Below are 23,265 nucleotides of genomic sequence, written 5' to 3'. Positions count from 1 at the left end.
CGAATCCGAAGCTGATAAAAATCTAGCTCAATTATTTAAAACTAAGTAGTGAGAGATGTTCATGTGTAAACATACGATATGTTAATAAAAAGAATGATATATCTAAGAAACTATGGCCTGTGTTACATATGAAATATTGTGTTTTGTAAGACGTATCATGGGGCCTGTAGTTAGTACCTGTGACACCATAAACACAAGGTGTCAAGATGGAGCCCTTTTGAGTTACATCGCTTATGTGTATATACTAAACAGCGTGTTTATAATTACAAATAAAGCTTGTATCACAAGGATAATTAATTAATTAAAGTATTAACAATATAATTTTGTTATTTCTCCAGAGAGGGGACATGGTGTACCTCTTCTAAGATTGTATTTTGAGAATTGGAGGACAAAGGTATCACTTCAGTGAATAATCCGGGCGCGACTATTGATGAAATCAGGGGCGTCAGGTTTCAAAGGACTTGAGCAATGTGTTTGTTTTATTGAAGAATAAAAAAAATATAAATCAAAATGTTCATCTTTTATATAATTTGTGTGATTTATTGCTACAATACAGTATTTCCCCAGAATGTTTATGATTTAAGTGGAGAACAAAATTTGTACGTGACTAAAACACCCCTTATATGGGCCAGTCAATCAGAAATCTACATTGAATGACGACTATCTTCTCCATGTGGTGTATGAAAGTTGAAACTTGGACCCAGAAAATCGTCATTTCAGGCCAATTTTAGAGGATTTCATCCACAGGTACAGCACAGTTGTTTTGTATTTCGTCTATTCTCACGTGAATTTTGCTGTATTTATTAAAACTCTTGACATTTGAGAGGGTTTTATTTACTTTCGTTAATGACTCTTATTTGGAGAAGTTGCATCTTGCATGGCACGTTGTTTATGTTTATATTTAATGTAGGTGGGTTTTAGTGTTGTGAAAATGATAATAAATTGTGAGAATCGTGAATGTGTGCAGTTTTATTTGGAGTATTTGTAAACTTTAGAATAACAAACAAAGAGCGGGGTGTTTTAATCTGATGACTCGCTCTGTATCAGAGAGATAGGTAGGTCGAGTTAACGCTCCTAACACGGAAAATAATGACAAAACATGGAAAATAAGCACATCATTCACTAGAATAGACATTATTGTTTGTAATGAAGGCAACAGAAAAGATAAGTTTGGGTTAGAAATGTTTTGGCGATCGAATAACTGGTCGACTTTGAAAGCTAGGTCGGCCGTTCTGGATTGCAATATGGCCGCCGAGTTACATGTATGTATAGGATATTAGACTCCTATAGATATTTCTTTGAATAAGCATTGTAGAACAGGAAGATGTCCAATGTGAAAGTCATCTTCTGATATAAAGAAAAAAGGAGTTCCAAAACTAACCTTTCAGACTTTGTTTAACATTTACAGGTAATTTTTGCATTTAATTAAACAGCAGTATTTTTTTCTGAATTAAATCCACAGAGGTAGATGTGCTAGTTTATCAGAGGTTCCGCAATCTTAGACACAGATAAAGAGGCTGTTAAATATGTACAGGTATTTCCCCGCTCTTATTTTGTCAACATTAAGCAGTGCTTAGCCTCGTCTTTGTTTTCTAGAATTGACAGAATGACAAAAAATTAACACTTAGAGAGAAGATGTCGCTTAGTTTGGGATGCAAAGAGTCATATTGATTTATAGAATAACTAAATATGTATAGAAGTTGTGAACAATATAGATTTTATTGTTTCTCCTATTTTATCCTGATTGATTTAACTATACAATTATTTCTTATTTCTTACAAGCCATAGAGAGTTGATTTTAATGTTTATGTAAAAAACTTTACAAGAAAAAATAACATGAACTATGAAAACTAAGTGTTTTACCTGAGGAGAAGTAAACCTTGATTAGCATTAATTCAGCCTGGTGATATTTCAAAATCACTTCATGTTTTAATCTTTGGTTATAATAATTATATCACAATTTTTTGGAGCGTTCTAATAGATAAGGAAGGGTGATTATCCAGCATCCTCTGTAACACCTTAGACTATTTCACAAGATTCCAACACAAAATGGTTGTTAGTCTGAACTAGGGACATATTACTATCATTGATATCCTCATTTATTTTTAATACGAAAAAGGCCCAATATTTAGTATTGCATTGTATTAAGGCTGTTGGTTAAGGTGCTTTTTATGAATTAAAAACAAATACCTGCTCTGACTGAAGGTAAGTATCATTAACATCATAGCAATCCTGTCAATTCAGAATTAATTAAAAAAAGACACAAAACTTACATATAAAACTCAACTTCATTCTACTTCATAAATGACAACAAATTACATCACAGTGGAAGTGGTATTTTTTTCTAAATAAATCAAATTACAAATGAGCTGACATTCAGTACCTAGGATCAGAGCTCTTGATTGTCCCTCATTCAAAGACCCTGATCCTATTCTCTGAAGCTTAAAAGAAAACTTAATTTTTTGTAATTGAATGAGTTAATTTTGACCATAGTCACTTTTACCCATTCCAAACAAAGATATACCCAATAGTTATATAATATGTAATAAAGAAAAAGAAATTAGGAAATAAACTTGAAAAACAATACACTCAATGCACTCAAAAAAGGTTTTCAAAACGCTACCCCCCCTACATATTTTAGCTAATTTTCCTAATTTTATTGGCACACAAAAACTGTATGGCTACATTAAAAACTAGTGAAACTACTCATCGGATTTTTGATTTCATCAAAGTCAGTTGTAAGATATTTTCTTGAGGTTAAAGCAGTTAATTCTTTTATAATTTATACAACAAAGATAAGTCATTTCCTTTTTGAAATTTGAAAATAACATCAAAATTAAATATATATTTTAATAGACATGCATCTGCTGAATTATTGTGATGAAGAAAACTGCTCACATTTCAGACATCAGCTGTCGGGGGTTGGGCTGCTCAGCCCCTTGTAAATGTACCCAGTATCAGGTCCTGCACAAAAGACGGGGTGTTTTTAAACAGAAATGAAGTGTTCATGCATTGTAAAAACTTGTCCCTTTCATGGCTTAGAATCTCAAACATAACAGTTTTGAATGCACACAAGTAGACTACACTAAGGCACACTAGAACATAGCTCACCTCGGTTTTTGATTTCGATGAACGGTGTTGCCATGGTTACTAAAAATAGAATTTTCTGTGAAATTCCTTTAAAACGTTAAGTTTTTTTGAGCAGTTTTCTTTTTCAATATAACTATGTCACTATATTGATTACACATGCATGGAAGATGTTTCATGTGTTTCATTGTACCAGTCAAAGTTTCAGATGCTGCAATTTCAGCAATAGGAATTTTCAGGTTAATGTTTTTGGAGCAGGTTAACATTTTTGGTGCAGTTTTTTGTGCAGGTTTCAATTAACTTGGCACACAAGTAACTATAAGATACCAAACTTGCATGGATGATACATCTTTTTGATGCGATGAACGGTGTTGCCATGGTTACTGAAAATAGACATTTTCCAGTTGAAATTCAGGTTAAAGTTTTTGGTGTAGGTTTCATTTCAATATAAAGCTTGGCACACAAACTTGCATGGATGATACATCAAAGATACATAGACAGGGCTTGCATCAGTTGCTTAATTTTGATGACATTTTCCAGTTGAGTGAACAGGTTAAAGTTTTTGGTGCATTTCATTTCCAAGTAACTATAAGCCCTATGTTGACCAAACTTTGCACACATGATACATCTAATGATGCATAGACAGGGCTTGTTTCAGATTTTGATTAACTGACCTACATTTTCCGGTTACTAAAAAGGTTAAAGTTTTTGTGAAATTCCTTTAAAAACGCTAACTATAAGCTATTTGACCAAACTCGCAAGTTGGCACACAAGTAGACTACACAAATGATGCATAAAATACAATGGTTTTTGATAAGTACAAATGCTGAATCTGACCTACATTTTCTGGTTGAGTGAACAGGTTAAAGTTTTTGGTGCAGGTTTCATTTCAAAGTAACTATATAGCCCAATGTTATAAACTTGCATGGATGATACATAAAGGATGAAATTAGGGCTTAAACTTGAAAAACAATACCTACATTTTCCAGTTGAGCAAACAAAGTTAATGTTTTTGGTGCAGGTTTCATTTTCAAGTAACTTTAAGCCCTGTGTTGTTACCAAAACTTGCATGGATGATACATCTACCAATGCAACTACCAGGCTGAAACTACCTACTTTTTGTTTCATGAAAATGTTAGTTTTGATACATGTTTTATTTCCAATAAACTATGAGCCCTATAATGAGCAAACTTGCATGGATTTTTACATCAAAGGATGCACACTAATGGACTTGCCTTTTTGAAATTTGACAGTACATTTTTCAGAAAATTAGACAAGGTATAAAGTTTTAAAAAACTATAAGGCTTATATAACATTGTATAAACCAAACTTGCACAAATGCTGCATCAAGAGATGAAAACTCTCAAATTTGCTTCAGATGCTGGATTTTCATTACATTTTCATCCTGAAGAAGAAGTAGTTTAAATTTTTTATGTAGAATTTCAAAGTATGTTCAAAATTGCTTTTAAAAATATTTTCATTTTTGGAATGTATACTAACAGTTTTGTGTGACTTTGCCTTACTTAAAGACAACATTCGTTGAGGTGAGCTCTGTAATCTCTGATTACCTATGTTTTTTATGTACAATGTAAAAGCCAAGAAAACAGCATTGAAGACTAGAATTATTAGAGGCTTTATTGAGACAATGAGTATCCAAGTTTCCATGCTCTTTCACAGTGAATTAAACAAGTAATCTGAAGAAATCTTACAATACATCTATTAGTCACTGATTGTTTGAAAATTGCATGTCTCTTCTGAAAAACTGATGTGAAAAACTAAATAGCTCGATAACAGGAAAGGAGAAAATGTATGGCTGGACTGGGAATCGAACCTTAAGGACCCTTCATCACTAGTCAGGTGCTCTACCGATTGAGCTAAACAGGGGCCAGGTTGATATCCAGAGCCCAAACCATTACATCAATATTCATCCCTTTTTCAGTAGGGTTTGCCCTCAAAGACACGTACAACTCATGTTCTCATTATAAGCCCTTGCAGGATTGGGCTGCAAGTCCAGGGATGGTCAACAGCACCAGATCTGTAACAGGAGAAAATCTATGGCTGCACAGGGAATCGGATCTGGAACTCCTGCATCACTATTCAGGTGCTCAATGAACTGAGCTACCCAGGCCAATATTTACATGATCTATGGCCCAAAACATTACAGCTTTAATTTGAGTATTGGAAAGATTCTTTGTTAGTATTAGGCCTAGGAAAAAAATATGTTTGTTTCCACTTTCAGGCTGAAAAAATATAGGGTAGGTAGGTAGGCAATTTTTTTTTTTTGAAAAAAATTTTTTTGCTTCTTTAATCAAAACATGTATAGAAGTAACATTAATGACAAAAGAAATGGTGTTTTCAAGCATTACTGTGACTTAACTTATAATAGAAAGGTGAGCCAAACTTCTTTCTGTCTTGAAAAGCTTGCAAAGTTGGAGGCTATAATTCCCTGGTTGAAATCTTGCACATCATGGGACAAAGGCATTAAAAAAATATTTAGGGTCGGCACTATAAATTAGGGTCGGACGGGAAAGCGGAAGCAAACATATTTTTTTTCTAGGCCTTAGTTGAATTTTCTCTTTTGGACTATCTTGTTCGAAAAGTTGACTGGTGTGTTGGAAATTATTTTGAAATTGATCAGCTAATAAAACTAGAGTTACTGTGAGCAATGATACTCCCCGTCTTCCATATGGTTATAATGAAAAAGTCCATGTTTCTCTCTGGGAGACCCGAAAATAAGTGTCAGATCAAAAAGTAAAATAAGAGGTCATATTGGCATTATGTAGTGAAGAATCTGTGAAAGTATCATTAAATTATATTCAGTGGTAAAGCCCAAGTTGTGGATCAGAGATGGATACCCTTCAATATTATAGAAAGAATGGCTGTGTCCATGTTTTGCTCTGGGAAATCCAAAGTATGTGTCCTGTCAAAAAGTAAAATAGGAGGTGCACAATGGCACTATGTAACAAAGATTCTGTGAATGTCTCATTCACTGGTAAAAGAAGAGATGCAGATAAGAGATGGGTACCCCAAAGTGTAACAGACAGACGGATGAACGTACAGACAGGTGGAAGGATGAACGGATGACATCCCAATCACTATATACCCTCCCACTTTTCAAGCAGAGGGTATAATGAAGTCAGAGTCTAAGCTCTTTAAAATTAGGTCGTGTGCATGAAAACATTTAAAATTGACCTTATTTACAAATTTCTGATCTGAAGGCAAAATGATTCAATGAAACTTATAATAATATTTTAAAAGTTTATTATTGTTTGGTTGTTTTACTTGCAAGGATGGGAGTTTTATGTATAATTCAATTGGGAAATGATTTTTAATCTTGGTCATGTCACATTGATATTTGTGCATAGATGACAAGTTTTGCATCGTGGTTTTTAAAATATAGGCCAGGTTGGGATTTGTTCAGGAAGTGCATGAATTAGCATGTTCTTCTACAATGTAGAGTTAGGCCGGATCAATAGAGAGTTTGTGATATACCACAATACCTGGTCATTTAAACAGTTTCTGAGTATATAATGTATACAGAAGCCAGTGATTGATAGATTAATTACCTGAGAGGCCTGCCCCTCGTTATACAGGCCTCATACAAGTATCCGATGGTGTCATTCAACTTTTATAACAACTTCTGTATAGAAGGAAAAAGATGGACACACACACTCTCTCTCCCCTCTCTCTTATTCTGCATTTATATAACATTTATTGTAACTCAGTAAAATGTACTTGCTTTGTCTCCATGGTAGACATTTTATATTTTTTCTTTTGAGGAAGATGCACATTGAAAATGCAGCATGTATGCAAATAATTCTTTGGACACAGATTTGATCTATGTGTGTCTAAGGTTCATGAATATTCATCACTTAGGATGGGATATGCTGATTATGCAAACACTCTATTTTGAAAACTGTACTGTTAATGGAAACTTAAATTATCCATCTTACAATTGTGTGTTTTAAATAGTTTCAGCATTCTTGTTATATGAGATTCAGAATTTCAAATATCATGCTGTTAAGTTTTACAACAGGAAGTTTTTCAGTTAATCAATAAATTTACAGTGTTATCTTAAAATGATGTTAAAACACATAAACATTAATACATGTACTATGAGCCAATGCTATTCAATTCAAACAGGGCTTTTGATTTTCTGTTGTAAGTACTATGAACAGCCCAGTAAATGTTCCAAATGCAATATAGATATCTTATTAATTATAACTTGGGTCATCAAATAAAATAATGGCATCCAGGCAGGTTCAATCCTCAGTGGCCTGACTTAGCTAAGTTGGTACAGCACCTACCTAGTGATTCGGGGGACCCAGGTTCAAATCCTAGTCTACTCGGTAGCATTTTCCTCCTCACCACTTATATTTGGTACCATATGACCATGCTCTTAAAGTGACAGTTGAAAAAAACTGCCATAAAAGGGCTCATTTTCTGTGGAAAAGAAAAACTTTAAGGAGGGAGGATTAACGGTCAGGAAGATTTGTTTATGTGGCTAGATGGGATAGTGGTTTATAGTGAACCTATGACTGGTGTAGACCTGGGTTGGAATCCTGGTCTGGTCAGTTACACTTCTGATGGCTTTTTTGTACATAATTTTAAGCTTTTATCAAACTTCTGTTTCCATGTAAACTCTTCTCTTTTAAAAAAATTCTCATGGACCATCTCCATTATGTTTCTGTGGGCCCTTTAGTCTTTTCTCTTTCTCTTGATGTAGCCCACATCCTTGCAATCCTATGAGAGGATCTAGAAACACAGCTTAGCCAGTTCCATTTCCTCCTCCTTATATATTCAAAGAAAGAATGTTGGGTGTTTATCCCCCTACAGAATTCTCAAGGACCTAAACAAAAAGGAGAATTTCATTGTATCTGCCCTCCTAGGATGAAGGGTAGGGGTAAAAAGCATAACAATATATGCAAGTTCAACCCTCTACCTAAATTATGAAATTCATGCTGCCCCCTCCCCCTACTTTCATGGGCTCAGGATTCAGATGCCAGGGTCAGAGGGTAAAGTTTGTCAGTTATTGAAAATGCATATTGATTATTATTTTATGGATGTATATTTGCCTGACATTATAAATGCTCTCGTTTACAGAGTAACTTTATTTATTTTTAATAGGAATTATTTGCATGTTGTGATTATAATGCTGTAAAGTCAGTATAGTACACAGAGCACATGCCCTGCAGCCCTCTACATGTTCTGTCACTGAAGAACAGGTTTTTATGCAATGGTCACATTAGGGACTTTTTGTAGTTCCCTTGCATATACATGTACAGTAATAGATCCACCATCAGTAAATTTTAAAACTTAAAAGTATTGAATTTCTTGTGTAATAATAAATTGTATACACTGAGATATTGATATCTAAATTATTTTTCATTACCAATAATTTTAGAAAAATAAAATATTTTAAAACATTGCAAAAGTACATGATTTATTAGGAGGCCCTTTGTATATTGTGGTTAAGGTAACAGCTAGTCATCAAGCCAATAAATTGATGAGTTGGTAGTCATGCTTGAGATTTTGACTATACAGCACAATATTAACACATGACACAACATGCATCTAAATTACAGTAGTAAAAACATGTGAACCCAGAAGCACTTTTAATGAAACTTTTGGATGGTTAATCTTATTTTTTGTGACTTTAAAATTAAAATATGCTTATTTCTCAAGATAAAGATGTCTCCTTAGAGGACTTGCAAGAGTTTCAGGAGCTAGTGCATTGCTGATATTGTGTAGTAGAAAGTCACAGGTTCAGAGAAGTAAAGGTCACAGCTTCAGAGGTGTAAAAATTCCTGAAAAATTGAAGAAAAGCTGAAACTTATGTGGAAGCATTCTTGGGTAGTGTAGATTCTTAATTATTTAAATCATGAGCCCTGGGGGAAGGGCAAGACCACAATATGGAATCCAAGTTTTACATTGAAATATATAGAATTTTTTTCTCTCAAAATCCACTGAGTGAGAAAAACTGAAACTTATGTGGAAGCATCCTAGGATAGTGTAAATTTTAAATTGTTCAAGTCATGACCCCAGGGGAGAAGGTGGGGCCACAATAGGGAATCAAATTTTCATATTCTGATTCAGAAATATATAGAAAAAAATCTTTAAAATCCTCTTCTCAAAAACTACTGGGCCAGAAAAGGTAAGACTTAATATGTGAAAGCATCCTGAGATAGTGTAGATTCTAAATTGTTGAAATTAAATTCCCCTGGGGTGGAGTGGAGCCACAATAGGTATTACAAGGGGCAGAGTCTAGTAAAGAACAACAGGGCCAAAGTTACTCAGGTGAGAAATGTGGCCCATGGGCCTCTAGTTTATCCTCTCTAAAATGGCTTATCTAGTTTTAATCAACTGTGGCATGGATAGAGAATTAACAAATTACAAGTCTTAATTTTTTTCCTTGCAAACACTTTCTCATGATGAAAAAAAAAAAAAAGAATTGAAAGTATAGTTTTTGACAGTTATTACCTGATATAGAGTATTCTTTGTTGATTTCAGGATGAGGTTATAGGTCGTTACCATGGTGTATGGAAATATTCCCAGTCACATCAAGGCACCAGAAGGGGTAGAACTTAAGTCCTCTAAGGTGGACCGTAGGATTACAGGTAAGGAAAATTTTGTTATTGCTTGTAAATAAACCGCATGATGCATTCAAACCATTACATGTTTGAAAAGTATATCTGAATTAAGTCTAAATGTGGACACTGAATGAAAGAAAAAAAAATGAGAAATGGTGTACAAAGTGCTCAGGTGAGCAATGTGGCCCATGGCCTCTCCTTTATTATGATTACTATGACTTGTCTGTGTGTCTGTAGGTGCCTGGTGTACAAGTGATGTCAAACAAGGCTCTCTGTTTGGACCCTTTAAAGGAGAAATTGTGAAGGAGCATGAAAAGAAGAAGATAGATTTTAGATATGCCTGGGAGGTCAGTACAGCTCTTCAGTCTGAGCTCATGGAGACCAATACCTGTTTGTTTCTGACAATTCTCTAAAATGCTATTCTTTATGAAGTTTTAGTCTGATTTCAGCAAAACATGACATACATGTAGATTACATATTAAGCGTCTGTCTGTCCGTCTGTCTGTGCAATCGTGTCCGGTCCATATCTTTCTTACGGAGGGACATTAGAATTTTCTACTCCACACAAAGATTGCCCATGACCCAAGGTGTGTCATGACCTTGACCCAAGATCATTTGGGGAACTTCAAGGTCACTGGAAAAAAAATTTCATAATTCGTGTCCGGTCCATATCTTTCTTATGGATAAACTTGGTAGGTTCTCATTTCACACAAAGATTGCCCATGACCTAAGGGTGTGTCATGACCTTGACTCAAGGTCATTTGGGGAACTTCAAGGTCACGAAGAAAAATTTCATACTTCGTGTCTGGTCAATATCTTTCTTTTTGGTAAACTTGGTGATTCTCATTTCACACAAAGATTGCCCATGACCCAAGGGTTTGTCATGACCTTGATCCAGGTCAATTATGGAAGTTCAAGGTAATTGGAAGAAAAATTTCATAATTCGTGTCCGGTCCATATCTTTTGTATGAATTAACTTGGTAGGTTCTCATTTCACACAAAGATTGCCCATGACCCAAGGGTGTGTCATGACCCTGACCTAAGGTCATTTGGGGAACTTCAAGGTCACTGGAAAAAAATTTCATAATTCATGTTTGATACATATCTTTCTTATGGAAAAACTTACTTCTGAAAAACCCAGCGGGGGTATTTTGTCCCGTTTGGACAGTTCTAGTTTTGTATGTATACATTATACAATTATTGCTGCTTTTGAGGTCAGTACAATGGTATAGCCACTTAGGAGTACAATATTTATTTGCCATACTTCTAAGGTGGCTAAATCATTGTATTGACCAAAAAAAAAAAACTGCAAGAGGGTGAGTTAACCATGCATCGGACACATACCTTGCTTCGGACAACTTTAGGCAATAAACTCTCTTTCAACTTCAGAGTTCTGTGTATTTATTTGTTTCTGACTTGAAGCTGAGGATTTAAATTTTTTGATAATACCCATTTTTAATATTATGTTTTGATAAAAACACACCGAGTATGGCCTTGAAGTTACGTCATATTTTACATCATCAAAGGGGAATAACCAAAAAATTAAGATTTTGCCATTTTTGAGGCGCATCGTTTTCGATGCAGCCTCATTGCGATCACCTGGCAATTCTTTCTTATCTAAACTGCGGCGGCAAAGGACTCAACAATATTGATTCTTAACACGTTATTAAAAATAGTGCTAATGTACATTGACAAGTTGGCGATTTCCATTGTTAATTTTAAACTGCTAATAACACAAAATCTCACACATACATGTTGTTTTAACTTTGAATCAACAGAGGTTACGAAAAATGAGAAAATAAACAATTAAAACAAAGAAAGAAAACAACAAACGTGCACTGCGCGGTGTAAGATCTATTTGCATAACAACAGCTCGTACTATGAATTACTCGGTTTTGTATCGGGTTCATAATAAACCGTATACCACGCCAGATCGTTTATTTTAGTCCCGTATAATTTACATGAACATTTCATGTATATAACATTTGTTATACATTGTGCCATTTATATTGGGAAAAAGTTAAAAACAAGGAAGTGATATTTATAAAAGTGCACATAATGAAAGAAACTGAAATAATTCAGATATGAAATTATATAATATTTTTCAATAATCATTACTAGTAATTTCTGTATTGACATTCATTATTTCATCTTCCTAATAGTCAAAGAATAAAAAAAAAAAAAAAAGAATTAAAATACAATTAAAATTAATTATGATTCAATTTAAATATCAATGAATTATAACTGATATATCTTTTTAAAAAAAAAATGTTTTTCCTCTCCTGATCGATTGGCTAAAATTCAGAGCCATGGCTTAATTTCTTATACCCCCCGCAAACGAAGTTTGGGGGGGTATATAGGAATCACCTTGTCCGTCTGTCTGTCTGTCCGTCTGTCCGTCTGTCCGTCTGTCTGTCCGTCTGTCTGTCCGTCCGTCTGTCTGTCCGTCTGTCTGTGCAATCGTGTCCGGTCCATATCTTTCTTACAGAGGGACATTAGAATCTACTACTCCACACTAAGATTGCTCATAACGTAAGGATGTGTCATGACCTTGACCCAAGGTCATTTGGGGAAGTTCAAGGTCACTGGAAGAAAAATTTCATAATTCGTGTCCGGTCCATATCTTTCTTATGGATAAACTTGGTAGGTTCTCATTTCACACAAAGATTGCCCATGACCCAAGGGTGTGTCATGACCTTGACCCAAGGTCATTTGGGGAAGTTCAAGGTCACTGGGAGAAAAATTTCAAAATTCATGTTTGACACATATCTTTTATGGATAAGCTTGGTAGGTTCTCATTTCACACAAAGATTGCCCATGACCCAAGGGTGTGTCATGACCTTGACCCAAGGTCATTTAGGGAAGTTCAAGGTCACTGGAAAAAAATTTCATAATTCGTGCCCGGTCTATATCTTTCTTATGGATAAACTTGGTAGGTTTTCATTTCACATAAAGATTGCCCATGACCCAAGGGTGTGTCATGATCTTGACCCAAGGTCATTTGGAGAAGTTCAAGGTCACTGGTAGAAAAATTTAATAATTTGTGTCCGGTCCATATCTTTCTTAAGGATAAACTTGGTAGGTTTTCATTTCATACAAAGATTGCCCATAACCCAAGGGTGTGTCATGACCTTGACCCAAGGTCATGTAGGGAAGTTCAAGGTCACTGGAAGAAAAATTTAATAATTCGTGTCCGGTCCATATCTTTCTTATTGATAAACTTGGTAGGTTCTTATTTCACTCAAAGATTGCCTATGACCTTGACCCAAGGTCATTTGGGGAAGTTCAAGGTCACTGGAAGAAAAATTTTATAATTCGTGTTTGATACATATCTTTATTATGCAAAAACTTACTTCTGAAGAACCCAGCGGGGGGTATTTTGTCCCGATTGGACAGTTCTAGTTTAACCTAAAAAAAAACGTTAGTTATTTTTTAAATTCTTATTCCTGGAATATTTCGTTCCCTTAACATTGATGTTGAATATCTCCAAGAAAAAAAAAGTTTTATACCCTCAATGCGATGCGCCTCTCAGGCCGTCAGGCCTTTGATTAGAGTTATCGTTCTTTAAATTCGACTTCCATGGAACGAGTCGGACTTGGATGAATTTTGTCAGGGATGGGTAATTATACATAAATTATAAAGAAATTTCACTTCGATGTTTGTATAATTATTTTTAGAGCTGATTTTTATTAGTATGTTCATTTCACCTTACATCGGACACAAATTTACCATGCATCGGACACTTTCTGATGCAAAGTTAATCACTACCATTTTCATACAGAACCCAACTGACAGTTATTTTTTGCGGAAGTAGAAAATAAAAACTCTATATTTACAGTCAAAATACAAGTTATCAATATATTACGTCTAGAATCTGACTCAATTTATTTCTACAAACCAGAGTATTTTAACAGATGAGAAAAAGGCGCGAATTACCGCATTACAAGCATTTTAAAGCCTTTCTAAGGCAGAGTAAGGCATCTTGAATCTTTCCATATTTGTGCAACAATATCGTCAAATAAATTTAATTTGAGGGTTATTTCTTAGATAAAATATAATAGTATATCCATATCAAGGATTTTAAAGCACTATGATAAAGGTATGGTATTTTTCCGGTCCAAATACAGTCTGTCCGGTCATGGTAAATAATGTCCGATCCATGGTGAATTCTAAGCGATTTTCATAAACTCTATTTTTCATAATATTTCCTCAATAAAAAATATGTAATTGTGTCCCAAATTTATATTTTGATCACATACTAAATGTTAAGCTCCATTTTGATAACTTTCCGTCAATAGCTATATCCCTAGAACTTGTTGAAGTATAAGGGTGTCCGATGCATGGTGAATTCACCCTAATTGTTATGCTCCACCATGAATATGGCCGGGGCATATAGTGTTTGTCATGTCCGTCTTCCGTCCTTCTGTCCTTCCATCTGCCCTTCCATCTGTCCTTCTGTAATGCTTTGCGTTTAGCTCAGTTTCAAAGAAACTATTCAAGACATTTTTATCAAACCTCATTTGCTGACAGATGAGAGCTATTCAACTGCATCAAACTTTTCTGACCTTGACCTTTCCTTTGACCTTGACCTCAGATTTCATAAATAAATGTTTAGCGCAGTTTTAAAGACATCATTCATGATAATTTTCAATCATCATGACATTATATTCACCTGGAAAATCGTGTGCAGGTGAATATTTTACAATTATGGACTCTTTTGGTGTTGAGTATGGTATGTTATTTACCAGAAAAATATTGGTATTGACTGAGGCAAACCTGGTGGTGAATAACAAACCATATTCAACACCGAAAGAGTTCATAATTGTTTTATTATATAGTCTGGATTTGAATAAATTAAAACATTGAAGGCTGTATGACGACACCATTTTCAATTACAAACTTCTGTTGTTGAAAATTAAAAAAAAATGTCCTCTGTGTTTTCCTTTTCAAGTTTCCCTGTGTACAAGACGTCCAAATGTTAGAAAATAATCCTGTGATAGGTTTGTCGAACATTTTTCCTGCTTAGATATCATAGCTGGCTGCGATCGTTGCAACCATTGTTTACAACATTGTTTGAGGTGTTGATTTTGACGTCACAATCCCACTGCTCTGACACTCTGGTGAATAGCCTCAAATCCTTTGAATATGTAGTGTTATGAACTGTTTTTGCTTGTATAATTAAATAGGGACTACAATAGGCTATATAATAAAATGTAATACATTTTTTTGCATGGTTGGATCTCAGCCAATCAGAGAGATAAGAATTATGCAATCATTTAATAACTTTGTGATATTGTAGGTTTATGATCTGGAGACCAGTGAACTCATTCACATTATCAATGCCACAGACCCCAACAAAGGAGACTGGACCCGCTATGTCAACTGTGCTCGCTACCTGGAGGAGCAAAATCTGGTGTCGGTCCAGGAGGGGACTCAGGTGTTCTACAAGGCCATCAGGGTAAGTGTCAGTCCAGGAGTGGACTCAGGTGTTCTACAAGGCCATCAGGGTAAGTGTCAGTCCAGGAGGGGACTCAGGTGTTCTACAAGGCCATCAGGGTAAGTGTCAGTCCAGGAGGGGACTCAGGTGTTCTACAAGGTCATCAGAGTAAGTGTCAGTCCAGGAGTGGACTCAGATGTTCTACAAGGCCATCAGGGTAAGTGTCAGTCCAGGAGGGGACACAGATGTTCTACAAGGCCATCAGGGTAAGTGTCAGTCCAGGAGGGGACTCAGATGTTCTACAAGGCCATCAGGGTAAGTGTCAGTCCAGGAGGGAACTACAAGGCCATCAGGGTAAGTATTTTAATAGTGTCAGTCATGAAAAAGGGACTCAAGGTCAGCAGGATATCTCAAAAGGAATGAATTATAATACTCTTTTTCATATATTTATTTTTTAGTCATATTGAATTACTTGCATATCAAATCACAACACTCAGTGTTCTTGCTTACAGTACACTGAGGTGACCTCTTATTGTAGGACATACCAGCTGGTGAAGAACTCCTGACTTGGTTTGAGAGAAGTCGCATAAAAAAGAACAGTAACTCCAGTAAAACTGAGGAAAAGTCAAAGACAAAAGGTAAGGGATTAATATTTTTGAAAAAGGGTATAGACAGAAAAGTCATTATACAATTAATTACCCCATTTAAAGTTGACATGGTGAAATAAGGACCTGAGACCTGGCCCACAAGGTAACCTGACCTGACCGAGGCTGCACAGTCAGGTCATCTAGTGGGCCAGGTCGCAGATCCTTATTTTACCATATTGACCTCACAGTGGGTAATTACTGTAAACCAACTTTTATTCGGACGACTTTATTTCGCGATTTATCAGGGATAAACTAGTTAGGGACGATTAATTTTTGCGATAAGCCTTTTTGACCACATACACTTTAATGGGTAATTAATCTGTTTTTCTTGCACGTGAATAAAAGTTGGTTTACAGTAATTGTTTTATAGTACGGATATATTGAAATTATGAAACTCTGGGAGAATTTCTTTATTGGGAGCGGGATTTGCTTTACTCCTAGAGTGAAGTTGATTACGTTGACGTCTGCAAGTTGTGAAAGTTATTGCATTATGATTTACTGATTAAAATAATATTTGGTTGATAACGACATTCATTGTTATAATAAAATGGTTCTGAATTTTTGGGGATACTTTGCATCTTTTTATGTGACATCAAATTTGAACATTTTACCTTCAAGCTATAATTATTTGTGAAAGAGATGATTTTTCAGAGTTTAATTTTATGAAGTACCATTCTAAAGATTGTAAGGCTTATTTAACTGTAAATAAATTTTATTATGTGAAGTAAAAACAAGTATTTTATTTTCTAGAGTTAATAATGCTTATTGAAATGTACATTTAAGTAAGTCTTGCATATTGAAGGTACAACAAGTCCTAAGAAGAGGACAATCAAAAGATCTAAATCAGACGCGAGCCTTGGTTTAGGAGAGAATGTTACGATAAGTGAAAAACGACAGCGGAAGAAAAAGAAGATATTCGGAGATGTCGAAGAAGTGTCTCTGGCAGAACTCATTCCAAAGAAACGAACGAAGCGAAGCGTGGAATCTCAGGAGTCCGTGACAGAAGATCCCTCAACGGAAGCCATCACTACGCAGATCTTCAACAGTCTGGACGTGGACACCATCAAAGTCTACAGCACGTCTAATGGTGGATCCGAGTTCTTTGAGGCGGATAAAAAGAAATTAAAAGAGATCGAGGATAACTGGAAGTACCCTTCAAAACGGAGGGAGTATCAGTTTGGCTTCCTTAATCGTATCGCTACCAGCGTCAATAATCGACGCATGTACAAGTGTAATATATGTGGGGGACTGTATCGACACAAATTTAGCTTAAAAAGACACTATCTACGCAATCACATCAACTGTCAGTATCTGAGTAAGGCTGCCATAACAAACTGTATGATATCCGTGGCCTCTCAGTATCACGCAATCCTGCAGGAAAACGGAGAGGAAGCCGTGAACAGGATACATACCAACATCCACATAAAATCAGAGGAGGGGGAAACAAATGATGATGAGAAGTCTGATGATTCTGCCAATGAAACAGTGGAAGAGGAGTCGTTAACTGATACAGCAAGTAACTGTGAGGAAACTCTGGATGAGTCCTCAGCTGATGTCAATCCGGATGAAAAGTTCACTGAGTCTGGGCTCTATCCAGGTCTATACAGGTGTAATGTGTGCAATAAGCTGTTTGATAAGGCCCCTGAACTTACAGACCACACCAAGGAACACTCGGAAGTTCCTGATGCTAAAACGTTTGCTTGTAGTCTGTGCAATATGACCTTTAAGTTTAAAATGAATCTGGTGCGCCATCAACTAGTCCATGAGGGAAAAACTTCTGGGAACGGCACAGTGGGAACCAGTAAACAGAAGATCAAGGTAGAACCAGTCAATGACAGTGGGGATCCCATGCGACCATTCATGTGCTCTCAGTGTCCAATGAAATTCAAGTATTCCACAAATCTGGTCAAGCATGAAGCTGTTCATTCAGGTAAGTAGCAGTCAAATTATTTTCTCTTTCCTACAAGGGTATAACTTACTTAAAAGTCCTGTTGAATGCAATGGTAAAAATAAATTTTATACATGTAAACCCTTAAGAATGGCAAAAGTTTCTTATTTATATTGTCAAATACACATATAGGCAATTAATTTTAATTATATCCTCCTTTAATTTTGTAGATAATCGCCCTTGCAAATGCACTGTTTGTGACAAATCCTTTCCCTCCATGACTAACCTGAAGAAGCACATGAACATCCACATCGGGTGTAAGGTGCCGTGTCGTCACTGTGAGGCAGTCTTCTCTCACGTTGGCGCCCTGAGGAAGCACATCCGACTTCTCCACCCCACAGTCCACAGGGAGAGGCTTCTCAAGCTGCTGGAGAAGCAGGGAAAGCTGGGAGTGAAGGCTCAGAAGTACCTGGACAACAGCTACGAAAACGAGAACAGCAAGTCCTCGGACAGAGCAAGCACCTGCAGCAGCTCAACAGAGGGGGACAAAGAGACAAAGCCAAAAAAGGAAAAGAAGTCCAAGACAAGGATTGAGGATGGAATAGACTCCAGATTCAAGTTCTCCTGTACTATTTGTAAGAAGAGATTCACAGAGTATGCCAACATGTGTCGGCATCGACGTGTGGCTCATGAAGATCCAGATGATGAAGTTAACAGTAATGCTAACTCAGAAGGGAGCTCTGAGTCTGCTAATGTGGTTGAGGAGAACCCAGAGCTTATAGCGGCGTTCTTCGCTAATGTGGCATACAACATCGCCGAGAACCTGACGTGTTACCTGGACGGAGGGCAGGCGGCGCTGGAGGCCCACAGTAAACGGGGGGAGGAGGAAGAAGAAGTGGACGTGGAAAACGTGGAGGAAGAAAAAAAGGTGGAGGAACCCGGCAAGATCGCTCTGGACCAGTACAACTTTCCACAGAGCTACAATCCCAGGCTGCTGCATGATAACTTTGAATATTGTCCACTAGATCCATCAGAGCTGATGAAGAAGTATGAAAAAGAAGTGCCAAATTATTTTGATGTGAATATTGATGAAAATTCCCTAGATGACCGTGGGCCAGCTCTTTGTACCCGAAGGAGGAACTCCAAAGACAGTAAGGATGATAGCAGGGACAGCATCTGGGGCAACAGGTTTGACAGCAGTGTGACAAACTCTCCAGTCAAATCAGAAAGGAGTGAATCCCCCATGCTGAAGATCACCTCCGTGTTCTCAGGAAAAGAGGCAGCCATGCTGATGCCGGAGACTCCCAAAAAAGACCCTTCTAATGCAGAAATTAATGAGGACAACAAAACAATCACCATAGCACCACTGGAAAGTGGGGCAGACAACACTGGTGACACTGAAGAAAAATCTAGTAATGATTCTGAAGAGAAAGCAAAGAATGGAAGTGACACAGAGACATTGGAAAACAATGATAAGAAAGTTGATGATGATCAAAAAGAGGATTCAAATAAATTGTCAGATAATGTTAAGCCACAAAATACAGAGAACAAAATAAATGAAGAAATAAAGGAAAATGGTTTAACAAAGGAAAGTGCTATAACAAAGGACTCTCCTGAGGTAGAGTCTACACCATTACAGATCCCCAGCCTTCAGCAGTGAGTGGTACAAGTCCTAGTGACATTAATGGGAACAGAAAACAATCACAAGAAAGTACAGAGGAGAAATGTGTAATATCTGAAAGTGAAAACCAAAGCTTAGAGAAGGACCAGGAAAATAGTGAAAGTGAGCATCTCCCAAGAAGGCATATATTTAAAATCATGGAGTACAGTAAACTAAAGAAAGGGGGCTTAACAGTGATTTGTCATAGTGATCTACAGAAAGCTGATAAGAAGAAGACGGAGAAAGAAAATGATAAGACTGATTCTGTGTCGCAAAAACAGAGTGACAATATCAATTCAGTTGGCACTAAAGCCTCAGCAGATTACAACACTACAGTAGGTACAAATATTGGAGATGGGGCAGACAACAAGCCAAAGACTGAGGACTTGGGGAGTGACGACAGTAATTCTGGGATCTTACTGGTGGACCTGTTCACTGACTCTGACTCCGACCAAACTAATAACAAAGACCATGACTTGATGCTGCAGGGACTTGATTTAGCCAGAGGAGCTAGGGGTAGACCTGATGAGAAGAAACCCAAGTCCTCCAGCGCAGGCAACTCTCCTCACAGGAGTCCACTGTACAACTACGAGACCATCATGTTTGGTAAGCTGGGAGACACGGCTTATGTGTGCTCTGTCTGTAAGAGGCATTATCCAGACTTTGATAGGTTACTCCGACACCAGTGGAAGAAGCATCCATCCATTTACTGCGACTTCATGGAGGTAGAACAAGGACACGAGATTGAGAGTCTCTACTACTCCAAACCCTGCAATAGAGGGTTACTGGGGTCATCTGGTAAAGCCCTGGAGAGAGCTATAAATAGACCATCGTACAACTGCACTCGATGCAGAGGGTCATTTAAGAGTGTGGACAGACTCCGAGTTCATATCATTAACTGTGCAACCCCTCAACCATCTCCTAAGAAGAAGAAATCATACTACAAACGTAAGACACCAATTAAAACAGAAAATGGGGAAATTGAGAGTCCATCCAAACTACCCAGTCAAGTGAACGTCAAGGAGCTTAACTCTAGAATGAAGGAACTTTCTTCTAAAAGTGACAAGGAGGAGGATAAGGTTGTCAGAGCAGAATCTGTGAACTCAGAGGAAGTGAAGCCGGATCAGAAAGCAGTGGGTGACGTCAGGGAGAGACCCACAACTCCAGTGGAGAAGAAAAATACCACCCAGAAGAAACCCGGGGTGGAGAAAAAAATCACCCCAGAGAAGAAAGTCACCCCAGAGAAAAAAATCACTCCCGAGAAGAAAGTCTCTCCCAACTCCAGAGAAGAAAGTCACTCTGGAGAAGAAAAGCATATCTGAGAAGAGAATGACCCCTGAGAAGGTAGAAATAGTCAAGGACAAAGAGGAGGTATTTCAGGAGATAAAGGTCAAAGAGCAGAAGACACTGAAGCCACCATCTACAAAACCTAACGAGAAGAAAAAAATGGTGGAAAAGAAGATAAATACACCAGTGAAAGGTAAAAGTACCATAATTACGAAGTTTAAAGGCAAAGCAGCTGGAAAGTCTATTTCACCAGTCAAAATCAAAACTGAACAAAGCAAGGCTGTAAAATTGATGAAGGTGTCAGAAAACATGCAGCAGAAAAAGTCCAGGAGAAAACGAGATTTTGTGATCTACAATCCGAGAAATCATATCCGTCGACGAGAATTTAGTGAGGTTTTAGATAAACAACAATGCAAAGGCTGTGGAGTTAAGTTCAAAACTATCTCTCTGTTGGAGAGGCATGTGAAGAAATGTGACGAGAAAGATAAATTCAAGGACATAAAACTGATCAAATCTAACGTGAATGAAGAATTCCATCAAAAACAGAGACACACATGCTTCTATTGTAACAAAGGTTTTATTTATCCCAAATCTCTAATGAACCACTTCAAGGCTTTCTGTTTGGTGAAGAAAGACAGAGGATCCAATGGCACACTGTCAGAAGAAGACAGGGCCACAGAGGCAGCCATGATGAAACGACTTGTTCAACAGGAGGAGGACAGAAAAATCACGACAGAGGAGTTTGATCTGCAGGAACGTAAAAAGGGAGGCTGGCCTCGCGGTAAGAAGAGAAAACACAAACGGAAGAATCATTCCTGGACAATTATTAAACAGAAGAAGCCATCTTCTAGTGAAGCAGATGTAGGGGTTGCTTCTCTTCAAGAGTTCGACTTAGAAGCATCTGAGATGGAAGAAGAAAGTAGACAACAAGATACAACTAAGGGTAACATGAAATCGAAGAAAAGCAACAAATCTGTAGAAGTTAAAGAACAATCAAAACAAGTGACTAAAACTTCTCAGAAGGAAGAAAGCAAGAAGGAATCTGTTATCAGTAGTGGTTCATCAAAGGCAGTGGCAAAAGTGTCTGATTCAGCTTCAAAAGGCAAGAAAGGGAGTGAAAGCAGTGTTAAGACAGAAGGAGGTTCAAAAGGTGGTAAAAAATCTGTATCAAAATCCTTACCAAGTGATAAAGAAAAATCAGAGAAAGATGGAACAGAGCCACCCAGAAAAAGAGGAAGGAAGAAGAGTGTCAAGGCAGACAGCGATGATATTGTGAAGAATCCGGGAGAAGAGGATGAGGTGAAGGCTAAGAAAGCGAAGATAGAGGAGAGTTCTAATGTGTCTGGTGCCAAACAAAACAAGGACACCAAAAAACCAAAGAAGGTCAAAGGTGAAGCAGCACCCAAAGAGGGTAAAAAAGATGTAGAGGACAAGGAACAAAAATCACAGACAGATGCAGGTGATGAGGAGGAATCAACAAAAGAATCAACACAGAACACAGAGGGAAAGATGAAAAAAGGGAAAATGTCATTCAATAATCCAGACATGAAGTTTGTGACTATGAAAAATATTGTTAAGAAAGGTGGGGGTGGGGGGACACCCATCAAAACCGTAGAGAAAGAAGTGGAAGAAGGCAGCGAGAAAGTGTCCCCCAGCAAACTTACATTCCATATTTATGACTCAAATAGCTTCGCAAAGAAGAAAACCACTACAGCCTTAGGGCCAGGTTTGGCAAAGAAATTCCACATAATGCAGCCCAAAGACTTTGTAGGGAAAAGCAGTGCACAGGGTGAGAGTAGTGTTAAGGTGGGAGAGAAGGGGACGAAAACAGGGGAGGGAGAGCAATCTATCCAGGAAGGAAAAGGGTCAGCCATAGTGAGGGGTTATCCAAAGAAGGGGGTGGGAGGGGAGGCAGGGGGTCAGGAAATGCAGGAGGGTGGGGAGGAGGGAACAGAGAAGAAATCCACGGGGTCCAATAAAATAAAGGGTGTAGTGAACAGAAAACCTGACATGCTACAGTTTCATCAGGTGGACGTGGCAGCCATGAAAAACAAGAAAGGAGCCAAGAGTCTCAAGAAAACGTAAACTGGTGAACAATGCGGCAACATTTCAGAGTGTGAAAGGGTGTGTGTAAAAACGTAAACTGGTGAACAATGCGGCAATATTTCAGAGTGTGAAAGGGTGTGTGTAAAAACGTAAACTGGTGAACAATACTGCAATAATTCGGAGAGTGAGAGAGGGTGTGTTTATTGTGGTTTATCAGAGAAAGTCAACAGCTAGAGCAGACTTTGTGTAGTTCTTGTGTTCATTTTATACCTTGGTGCTCTTATGATTAGTTTGGCCTTTAGCTGCAATCAAAATAATTCTTCACAAATAAAATACTGCAGTTCTGTGCACATAAGAATAATGACTAAGTAACATATGAAATGATTTTTATTGATGCTTTTAAATTGTTTTAATTTTTTAGGAGGTTTTAAACATATTTTCCAGCTTTTACAATTTTTGTATTTTCCTAAATTAATTCTAATTTCCCTAAAATTGTTGAAGTTGGCATGGGACTGAGAATTTTGCTTTGATATAAACATAATTTTTTGCTGTTATGTTCACAATATATTTATGACCATAGGGGATGAAAATCACTTTGCTATAAGCTTGAATTCATTCAATAA

The 23,265-nt window shown here is 37.1% G+C and overlaps 1 protein-coding gene across 1 annotated transcript; it reads left to right on the top strand.

Moving 5' to 3' along the window:
• The first annotated feature begins 637 nt into the window (after window positions 1-637).
• On the top strand, window positions 638-23,070 carry LOC134268140 (microtubule-associated protein futsch-like). Its single transcript, XM_062750338.1, has 9 exons — window positions 638-747; window positions 9,598-9,704; window positions 9,915-10,024; window positions 14,977-15,135; window positions 15,653-15,752; window positions 16,564-17,691; window positions 17,880-19,272; window positions 19,311-20,511; window positions 20,633-23,070. The coding sequence occupies exons 2-9, from the start codon at window positions 9,620-9,622 to the stop codon at window positions 22,679-22,681; spliced, it is 6,225 nt and encodes a 2,074-aa protein (XP_062606322.1). The 5' UTR covers window positions 638-747; window positions 9,598-9,619; the 3' UTR covers window positions 22,682-23,070.
• Window positions 23,071-23,265: the final 195 nt, after the last annotated feature.

Source organism: Saccostrea cucullata, unplaced genomic scaffold, assembly GCF_032062105.1.
Source record: "Saccostrea cucullata isolate Sc308-1 unplaced genomic scaffold, CSIRO_AGI_Scuc_v1 ctg314, whole genome shotgun sequence".
NCBI classification, from domain to species: Eukaryota; Metazoa; Mollusca; class Bivalvia; order Ostreida; family Ostreidae; genus Saccostrea; species Saccostrea cuccullata.
The sequence above is the reverse complement of the archived record's forward strand: the minus strand, read 5'-3'. Positions and strand labels throughout refer to the sequence as shown.